This window comes from Salarias fasciatus, chromosome 10 (assembly GCF_902148845.1).
Source record: "Salarias fasciatus chromosome 10, fSalaFa1.1, whole genome shotgun sequence".
NCBI lineage: Eukaryota > Metazoa > Chordata > Actinopteri > Blenniiformes > Blenniidae > Salarias > Salarias fasciatus.
Window position 1 is genome coordinate 21,951,483 of NC_043754.1, and position 10,984 is coordinate 21,962,466.

Below are 10,984 nucleotides of genomic sequence, written 5' to 3' on the forward strand. Positions count from 1 at the left end.
CTGTGTCATAATTGATTCATTTCAACTTAATTTTGTGAAGAAAAGAACATAAGCAAAGAGTTTGCCTTTTTTGTTTCACGATGAATTCAGACAAAACATCAGTGAATGTGTTTTATTTAATTTGGATGTTTCAGACTTCCAAATACATCTAAAGTTTCTGAAGCAGGTTTCAGCCAAATTGCTCTTGTAACATAACATTACCTTGGACTGATAATTCTGTCAACAAACGACTTTTTTTTTCCTGTAATGTGGCTATGGCCAAAGTGACTATTCTGCTAGATGTGTATAGCTGAAAAAAACACCAGAACAGCACGGTTGTCAGGATGGGAGGCACGGAAACTGTAGTATTTGATGATTACATAAGTGCAGAAAGCTGATCTGGTGAATTTGGGGTGGTTGTTGCAGTTCTTTGGCCTGCATCAAGGCTCCAGAACACACACAGTCTGGGTCAGACACTAGAAAACACACAGGTCCCTGCCTCAGGAGGCTAAATATCGCAGTTCCACTGTGCAGATGCTGGACAGATAGCTCTTGATCAGCGTGCATCACGCTGAACTCACCTCTGTCTGTGGTCCGTGGCAGCGGAGCGTCGCTGTCCAGAAAGACTGCGATTTCCGGTTCGCCATATGTGTTATGTCCCATACGGATTGTACAAGACTTGGACTTACATACTGAAGGAGACGGAGAGATGAGTTTCGGGTTAACACGGAGGACTTTACTTCTCAGTTGCCAACAGGTTACAGACAAAAAGGTGGGGTCGCTAACTAATGCCCCCAGACACGTCCCATTGTACTACGGAAGCCCAACCAGGCCAAAACAGTGCAGTTCAGAACACAACATATTTCCTCCCCCTTTAATGATAATGTCCACATTCTCATAACTACTCAACATTAACCTGAACTATGGTTAATAAGGGAGTGAGGGTAGACTGCCTCAACATCCCGCCAAACCCAAAGGGCATTATTCTGTCCCTTATTCCCAGGGTTGGCACTAGACTACCTAAAACGCTCTGGAGGTTTCCTGTCCCTGGGAGGGTTGCGTCTCGGCTCTGGAACAGGTACCGGTTCTGGTGTCGACTCGAACACCGGAGGGTCTGCAGACTCAGGCGCTTCCGGCTCTGCAGGTGGTGAAGGCACAGCTACTGTGGGCGAGAAACTACCCTGGTTGGGTGTCAGTTCCTCGGTGGTCACAACAGCTGGGGGTGTCGCGGAACCTGGCAGTAACTGGTCCACCTGTCTCCGCCACATCTGATTGTCTCGGGTGTGGACATGGTATGAAACAGGCCCCGTTTTCTGGACAACGGTGGCGGAGGTCCACTTTTCTTTGGAGGTGTAGTTGCGGGCTAGGACGGCATCTCCCACGCTAAACTGTCTGTCTTTAGACCTCTTGGCTCGCCGATCAACCTGTTTTTGTTGCTTCTCGTGAACAGATGTTTCAGGTGTGGCTGGGCGCAATAGGTCAAGGCGTGTCCGGAGTCGTCTCTTCATGAGAAGGTAAGCTGGTGAGGTTCCAGTCGTTGTGTGGGGAGTATTGCGATACTTGAGGAGGAAGGTGTCAAGCCGTTGCTTCAGGGGAGACTCACTTTTGGATGCTTTGAGAGCATGTTTCACCGTTTGCACCATTCTCTCCGCTAGTCCATTGCTGGAGGGGTGGTATGGACTGGAGAGGATGTACTTAATGTCGTTGCTTTGCAGGAAATCTTCCATCTCCTTAGACACAAATGAGGGCCCGTTATCCGTGACCACCTGCTCTGGTAGGCCAAATCGACAGAACATCTCCCTGAGTGTCTGAATGGTCTTTTCCGAGGTGATATTTGACATGACCGCCACCTCTGGCCACTTTGAGTGTGCGTCCACGGCCACCAGCAGCATCACTCCCTCGATGGGCCCCGCAAAATCTAAATGTATACGTTGCCAGGGGGATGCTGGTCAGTCCCAGGGGTGTAGCGGTGCGAGACTTGGCATGTTTCTGATTACTTGGCATGATGAGCATGACTTGACTTTTGACTCGATGTCGTTGTCTAACCCAGGCCACCAGAAGTAGCTGCGGGCTAACTCCTTCATCCTGACGATGCCGCAGTGACCTGAGTGTAGCTCTCTCAGGACACGTGACATGTCCCCCCTCATGACTCGGTCCAGCACCTTGGAGAGGATGGGGTCCCCCTTTGTTTCCTTCCTGACCTGGCGAGCTGTCACAGGAGCACCCTCGACCACCTCAAAGTAGAAAATAGTCTGTTCTCTGTTCCTGGGCTGCTCAGGAAGGGGAAGCCGTGACAGACTGTCCGCGTTGGCATGAGCCCCCGACTGTCGATACCGGATGTCATAGTCGTGTGCGCTGAGGAGCAACGCCCAGCGCTGCATGCGGCTTGCTGCCAGAGTCGGCACTCCCGTATGTGGACCAAAGATGGATGTCAGGGGACGGTGGTCCGTCAGCAACGTAAATCTCCTTCCGTACAGGTATGTGTGGAATTTCTTTATTCCAAAGATGATGCTCAACGCCTCCTTCTCTATTTGTGGGTGGTTCTTTTCTGCCTTGCTCAATGTCCGAGAAGCAAACGCAATGGGCTTTTCCTCACCACTCGGTGTGATGTGGGACACAACAGCCCCCACCCCATATGGGGATGCGTCACAGGCAAGTTGCAGCGGCAGGGACTGGTCGAAGTGTGTCAACACCGTCTTGTCTGTCAGAGCTGATTTGGCCGTGTTAAACGCCCCCTCACACTCTTTTGACCACGACCAGGCGTTTCCCGCCTTCAGCAGCTCGTGCAAGGGCTGCAACTGCGTAGCCAGATGTGGAATGAACTTGCCGTAATAGTTAAGAAGTCCAAGAAAGGACCTCAGCTGTCCCACGTTCTCCGGAGCAGGGGCGTCGGTGATAGCGGTCACCTTCGAAGGTGCAGTGTGAAGTCCGTCTGCGTCAATGACGTGGCCCAGATACTCTACTGCCGGCTTGAAGAAGTCACACTTGTCCTCGCGAACACGTAGGCCATAGTCTTTGAGTCTCCTCAGCGTGTTTTCCAGGTTCACCAGGTGTTCTTCTTCGTTTTTACCAGTCACCAGGATATCGTCAAGATAACACTGTACGCCAGACAGACCACTCAAGACCTGGTCCATGGCCCTCTGAAACACTGCTGGGGCTGAAGTGATGCCGAACGGCAGGCGACGGTATCTGTAGAGCCCCCTGTGGGTGGTGATGGTAAGGAGCTCCTGTGACTCTGCTTCAACTGACATCTGGAGGTAGGCCTGATTCAGGTCTATTTTACTGAATGTTTTTCCCCCAGCCAACCTCGCGAACAGGTCCTCGATCACTGGGAGGGGGTATTGTTCCACAGTCAGCGCAGGGTTCACTGTCATTTTGAAGTCCCCACACAGGCGGACTGATCCATCTTTCTTGATTACCGGGACCACCGGGGTGGCCCATTCGCTGTGGGGTACTGGTTCCATGACTCCTATGTTGACCAGTCTCTCAATTTCCGCGTCCACTTTTGGCCGTAGTGCGTAGGGGACAGTTCTGGCCTTCATAAAGCGTGGTTTGGTGTCGGGTTTGACTTGTAGTTTGACGGTGATTCCTTTCATGTTCCCCAGCTCGTCGTTAAACACAGCTGCATGCCGCTTCATAACTACTGATAGTCTGGTAGGCGCCGTTGACACCACATTGACTGCCCTCCAGTCTAGACGCATTACTTCCAGCCACGGCCTGCCCATCAGTGCTGGGTAATCTCCCTTGACCACATAGAGTGGAAGCGTCGCTTTTTGTCCGTTCAGTTCTACAAGGACGTCTGCTTTGCCAGCCATGGGCACAGTCTCACCCGTGTATGTTTTTAAGATGATTTTTGCTTTGGTCAGTGGCGTATGAGTAAACTTTTTCTTGAACAGTTTCTCTGACATCAACGATACTGCCGCCCCGGTATCTATTTCCATTTTAATCGGCTGTCCCTCCAACTGTGGGGTGACACTGTAGGCCGCTGTGCCTCCTTTTACCGTCAACACCTTTACTGGTACCTCCTCTTCTGAGTTGGATTCACTGCTGCTGGTATGTTCCTGTCTCACCGCATGCAGTTTCTTCTTTGACCTCCATCCATCTGTATTTCTTTTACCTGTCTTTTCCTTTTCTCTGTAAGTGTCCTTCGTTGCTTTCTCTCTTTTAGCTCTACAGACTCGCTCAATATGACCTCTTTTGTCACAGCTTCGGCATCGGAGCTCCTTCGCCCAGCAGTCTGCTGGCTGGTGGTCCTGTTTTCCGCAATGGTAACATGCCTCTGTGTCACCTCTCTGATGAGCAGAGGTAGTGGCTACGCTGTGCACTCTCATTGTAGCCCCTAACTGCATAGCTTCCTTGGCAGCCAGCTCCATGGATATAGCAGTGTCTACCACTGTCTTGAATGAGAGATTCTCTTCTGTGAGCAGGCGCTTCTGTATTGCCTCACTCCGTAGTCCACACACCAGCCGATCACGCAAAGTGTCGTTTAATGCTGCACCAAACTGACAATGCTCTGTCATCTTTCTGAGCACTGCAACGTACTGTGTGATGGATTCACCCTCCTCTTGATTCCTCTTGTGGAATCTGAACCGCTCTGCTATGATTAATGGCTTGGGGCTAAAATGTCCAGTCAGTGTTTTCACAATCTCCTCGTAGGAATAATCACTCGGCTTATGTGGTTGGACCAAGTCCCTCAGCAAACTAAATGTTTTAGCACCAACAACACTGAGGAAGGTTGCCACCACTTTGTCTGATTTAATGTCATTAGCTACGACAAAAAACTCAAACCGTTCAGTGTAAGCACTCCAAGTCTCCACAGTTTCATCAAATGAGCCAAATGCTCCTGTCAGCGGCATTTTGCTGCTCCTTTTTCTTCCTCCCCCTTCGCAAAAAAAAAAAAACAAAACAAAAAAAAACAGTGCCGATCTCCCGACAAGACGTGCAGAAGCAACGCTAGCTCAGGCTAAGCTAGGTAGCAAACAACCGACACCCCAGAAAAAACACTTCCAGACGCGCAGACTCGCCGACCCTCGTCGCCAGTTAATTGTTATGTCCCATACGGATTGTACAAGACTTGGACTTACATACTGAAGGAGACGGAGAGATGAGTTTCGGGTTAACACGGAGGACTTTACTTCTCAGTTGCCAACAGGTTACAGACAAAAAGGTGGGGTCGCTAACTAATGCCCCCAGACACGTCCCATTGTACTACGGAAGCCCAACCAGGCCAAAACAGTGCAGTTCAGAACACAACAATATGATTGCCGTTTTCTTGAGAAAACGAGAAAAGTGACTGGAGATCTCGAAAAAAAACCCCACTGAAATTAACTCGTTGCAATGGCAAAATGGAGGAGATTAAAAAAGAAAAAGTATTTGTCCATGTCCTTTTAGGGCTTCCGTACTTTCTACTTCTTCTTCTTCTTGGAGTGACCTGGTGCACTTCCGTTGTGGATTGAATCTGCAGCGCTTTTCTCTTGCAGTTGTTTTGGTTTTTTTGTGTGTGCTTTTATATATTTGCAGCATTTTTCGTTTGCATTTGTTTTGTTAATTTAAAATATATTAACTTTATTACGTTTCAGTTCAATCAGTACAGGCTGGTTGTCATCTTGTTCAGCCTAGCAACGGCTGCTTAGCAACGGCATCCAAAACAAGTCTGTGCTGTGCTCCGTTCATAGACATTCAGCAGCAGAGGTCAGGGACCCCCCGTCCAAGATGAGCTCCGTTCGTGACAGACTCCGTTCAGGGGGGATTTTCTGCGACGCGGTCCTCAGAGTCCAGGATGCTGAATTTCCAGTTCACAAGGTCATCATGTGTAGCTGCTCTGAATACTTCAGGTGAGTGGAGGCAGAGGAACAATGTTTTTCCCTCATGGTTTTGAATTTTAACTGTCAGTTTTGACTCAAGACTTTAAATGTAGACCAACAAATGTTTTCTTCTTCTCTTTTATCCCGGCTGTTCCGTCAGATCTCTTTTCATCCAGTGGTCAAAGGCAGACCAGAGGGTCTATGATATAACCGGCACAACTCCTGCGGTTATGGAGGCCATCATTAAGTTCTCATACACAGGCTCTGTTCCTGTGAGCGCAGGCAATGTGAAGGACCTGATAATCAAGGCTGTGGAGTTCAACATAACCCACATCATACAGGCCTGCAGCCGCTTCCTGGAGGAGCGTCTCGGCCCAGACACCTGCATCAGGATGTGGCATTTCTCAAAAACCTACTATTGCACCGAACTGTGTTTTAAGGCCTACTGCTACATCGTGGATCACTTCCAGGACGTGGTTTCCTCGGAGGAGTTCCTGCAGCTCACGGCTCTGGAACTCGGTGATTTAATCGGCAGAGATGACCTGAATGTAAGCAGAGAGAGCACGGTGTATGAGGGCATCATGAAGTGGATCCGAAGCTTGCTGATGCAGCGAGGAAGACACCTCCACAGCCTGATGTCAAAGGTACGGTCGTCAGCGTGAACCTGTGTGTTTTCCTTGATATCTCTGTGTTGAAGTGTCTGAGTCAAGTTTGAGCAGATACATGATTATAAACTGAGTTTGAAGAGACTCTTCAGGAAGACATAATCATGTGTTGTAACTCATCCTTAACTGGCTGACAGACAAATAGAGATAACTGACAGCAAGTATTCTGAACCTGTGGCTGTTTCATTGCTGTTTAGATTCGTCTGGGTCTGATGAGCACCGAATACATGGCGATGAACATGCTGTCCAACGAGTTGGTGGCGAACGACTCCCAGTGCCTGGCGTTGCTCAGAAAGGCCTCCTGGGTGCAGCAGTACCTCCAGACTCACCAGGCTGACGTTGGTTTCCGCAACCGTCTGGCTCGGCCGCGCCTGCCCGCCGTCATCCTGCTGGCCGCCGGAGGCTGGAGCAGAACAGGTCCCACCAACAGCATGGAAGCGTACGACTACCAGGTGGACCGCTGGGTGGACGTGACAGACAGTGCTGAGCACCCCCGTGCTTACCACGGCACCGCCTTCCTCCATGGATTCCTCTACTACATTGGCGGCTTCGACGGAGCGCAGTACTTCAGCAGCGTGCGCAGGTTTGACCCCGTCACGTACGTCTGGCAAGAGATGGCGCCGATGTATTCGCGCCGCTGCTACGTCAGCGTGGCCGTGCTGAACGGGCTCATCTACACCCTGGGGGGCCACAACGGCCGCGAACGTCTCAGCTCTGCCGAGTACTACCAGCCCCAGTCCAACCAGTGGAACCGCATCGCGCCCATGCACGAATGCAGGAGCGACGCCAACTGCGCCGTCCTCCACCAGAAGGTGGGCCACTCCACAGAGCAGCTGGACATTTGAATGTCCACGAATAATTATCTTGCACACATTGGCACATTTGAGGCCTCAAAGGTAAAACGACTTCTTTTGGTTTCAGATTTATATTTGTGGAGGATTCAACGGGTCCGACTGCCTGCAGACGGCTGAGTACTACAACCCGCAGACCGACCAGTGGACCAGGATTCCAGACATGAGCAGTCGCCGCAGTGGAGTTGGCGTCGTGACTTGGGGAAACCTCATCTATGCAGTAAGTTGACCAAATAGAGCTGACACTCAGGCATCATGTAAAACACACACATGAAGTGTGAGAGCCTGGATGAGCCAGGCATTAAATCCCAGCCAATAATAGGATTTTTCTTGACCACAGTTGCAGAAAAACAGGATTTCCTTAAATGATCTATTTAAATAATTGAGAATGAAAAGAATTATGTGAGCTTACATGCTTAAATATATCTTTTTTTTTTCGTTCTAAGGTGGGTGGCTGCGATGGCGACAACCGTCTGAGAAGCGTGGATGTCTACAATCCAGAGACCCACAGCTGGAGCGCCATTCCCCCCATGAGAACCGGCCGCAGCAACTTTGGCATCGCCGTACTCGACAATCGCATCTTTGCTGTTGGGGGCTACGGCAGCGACGGCGTCACCAGCGCCGTGGAAAGCTACGATCGCACGCTGAACCAGTGGTCTGAGGCCCGCGACCTGCTGTTCCCTCGCAGCGCGCTGAGCTGCTGCGTGGTGGACGGATTCCCCAACATGCACCAGTACATCTTAGATCGGGACAGCCTGCCGCTTTGTCCACTGGGCGAGGACGAGGAGGAGGAGGAGGAGGAGGAGGAGGAGGACAAACCTGACGACAAACCTGACGCTTCTGGTTCCATTTAGGACAGACCACCCTCCACAAGGGCTGTCAAAAGACAGCCATGATTAATCATATTTTCATCTTGAAAAGAAATTTTCAGTTTGCTGACCATAACCTAAATTCCCCACAATTTGAAAAATGAATCTTTTGACAGTCCTGCATTAATTGGTGGAGATAATTAGATTCATTCTGACAGCCTTCGTCGTATTGCATAGGAAATAATAAAAAGAAAGCATCTTGAGTGAAACAGGTGTCTAATGGGTTACTTTTCTCAACTTTTCAGTCTGAATTTGTGGACAGCATCAGAAGGAACTTCGTCCTTTTTTTGTAGATACAGCAGCCTCTGGTTTTCTTACTTTTGGACGTGAAGATGTGGTCGTTATGATGCAAAAAATTAAAGTATTTCAATACACACATAGCCAAAGAAGGACATCAGCCCTGCTCAGTCATGCCTGAGCACAAACCAATCACGCCAATTATTATGACTATTAAAGAGACATCACAAATTAGGCTTGTGAAAAAATCCAAGGACTCCTGGGACGAAGAGAAGCTGCTTCGGTGCGCCGAGTCTCAGTCCATGCTGGTCATGCCGGTGGCTCGGAGAGGGGAGCAGACCGAGTGAGGAGCCGTGAAGGGACACAGGATGGTGAGGAGCTGGAGGCGATGGGAGGAAGCACGGTGAGGTGAGACGGCTGCTGTGGTTCTTTCTACGGCCAGTTGTGTCACATCACAAACCAACATCTGCCGCATGACTGGCTGGGTTAAAGGTCAATGACTTCAGCCTCTGTTCAGGCTGATGGTACAGGTTTGTGTGGACATCCCACTCAAGGCATTCTGGGTCAGCCTCTCAGCCTTCCTGCTCCTGCTGGTCGTCACCCTCTTCCTGACGTCACACCTCGGGCTGCCTCAGCCTCACGCTCAGGTACGAGGTGTGAGGTGTGTGGAGAAAGACACACAGGACAGACAGACTTCATGTTGATCTCAGTGATATTCAGCAAGCTATGACTAATCCTTCTGCAGCAAAATGCAGTGAAATGTTGAAAAAGAAAAGTGTTGCATGCATGATGTCTGGTTTTAGAAGCTCACTCTGACAACAAGATGCTGAGCAGGTAGCTCGCTTTCACTGCAGCATCACCTGCAGCTTTTGTTCACATTAATCCTGACTTTGATATTTTTACAATTTGCTTTGTGGTTTGGCAGGCCCGACTGGAGCCTTCTGAAGGCCTGTCATGGCCCATGGGCCTTATGTTTGACACCCCTGGTGTAGGCCTTCATTATCCCAGTGCAGCTTTAACTTCAAAAGAGAACAGAAAAAAGACACGACACCAACATTGAGGCACATTTTTATCTGTTGAAGTGTGTGTTGTAATTGAATATACAAATAAATCAGGTAAAGTTACTGCAGATTACAACACAGGAGTCTCCATCACACTGAAAAACACTGGCGAGTGAGGAGGTCTGACTTTATCAATAAAAACAACAACAATGCCAGTCAAGTAGAAGTAAAAGTACAAAGTTAAGGTACTGAAAGCACAATTCTGATTAGAAATATCAAAATAATGAAATCAGAAAGATTTGATGACATACAGTCTGTGTTCTTATTCCTGATTTGGTATCAACACATTTCTTCATTATATATAATAAACTCTTTTTATTTGTTTGGTAAATCTGTGAAGTACTTTTCATTTTGTATATTTTCATCTGATACTTTTGGTTTAAAAAGTTATTAGCTTCTATTCATATACTTTTATTTCAGTGAAAGCTTTAGGATCTGGTTACAGGATCTTTGAATTCGAGGGTTTCAGATGTAATGGTGATGTGTTGAGTTTACTTGACTACTTACAGTGTTTGACTTTGTTATAAGAACTTTTTCACATAACAAATACTGTTTATTTCTTCTCTGCGTTGTTAATTTATTTAGAGAATAATGAAGACGGGCTTTAGTTTCTTCCTTCAGGAGGGGTCCTTCTGGCATCTCCTACAGGATCCCTCAGAGCCTCAGCCTGAAGTCCATCACCCTGAAGCTGTTTAGGAGCCTCCAATCAGATACTTATAAAATCAACACACAACTAAATATTGACAAATGAAAATGAACCATTGACTTTGTTCTTTATGTATTTATGGAGTTTTTCAAGGAGACAGGCAGTGAGATCCAGCAGAGACCTGAACCACCTGCCTGATTCATGTGCTGGACCACAGTCGGTGGACACAGGTGATGAAGGATGCCACTGATGGTCTGCTGGTGAAGCACCGAGGGACAAAAGACATGTGGAGGAGGGTCGATGCTGAAGATGTATCCATGGTGCAAAGAATTTCCCAGTTTGGGTTTAATACTCTACTCTACTGTACCTGGACTGACCCCAACAGCCTTCTCCATCCTACAACATGGCAGCAAATCTCTAGATCTGTGAAACACCAGGCCAAGTTGAAAAATACCCACTCTGTCCTGAACAGCAGCTCAGAGGAGGTGGTCTCTAGACAGCAGCTCTGGAACAGTCTGGCCACAGGCAGCCAGACCACCAGAGTTCCTGTTGCTACACCTCCTCCACCAGTCCTCAGCCCTCCATCAGGGTCACTGCACCTCCTCCACCAGGATGGCAAGCTGGGTGTTGAATTGTTCCACCAACCCGTCGCTCTGGGGGTGGAGCGGTGTGGTTCCCGTTTTTGTCAGTCCCAGCCGCCTGCAGACCTCTGCGAGGACCTGGCTTTCAAAGTTCCACCCCTGGTCGCTGTGGAGCTCATCCGGCACGCCGAATCTGCAAAACATCTCCTTGACTAACCGCTCGGTGGTTATGGAGGCACTCTGGTCAGGAACTGCGTACGCCTCGGGCCACTTCGTAAAATAGTCCATGGC

At 49.0% G+C, this 10,984-nt stretch overlaps 1 protein-coding gene and 1 pseudogene across 1 annotated transcript; one reads left to right on the forward strand and one right to left on the reverse strand.

Moving 5' to 3' along the window:
* Positions 1 to 275: 275 nt before the first annotated feature.
* Positions 276 to 3,680, reverse strand: LOC115395776 (uncharacterized protein K02A2.6-like; annotated as a pseudogene).
* Positions 3,681 to 5,691: 2,011 nt separating this feature from the next.
* On the forward strand, positions 5,692 to 8,153 carry LOC115395777 (kelch-like protein 10). The gene is made up of 5 exons (XM_030101421.1): positions 5,692 to 5,813; positions 5,944 to 6,427; positions 6,646 to 7,260; positions 7,370 to 7,519; positions 7,746 to 8,153. Exons 1-5 carry the CDS (start codon positions 5,692 to 5,694, stop codon positions 8,151 to 8,153), a joined length of 1,779 nt encoding a protein of 592 aa, XP_029957281.1.
* Positions 8,154 to 10,984: the final 2,831 nt, after the last annotated feature.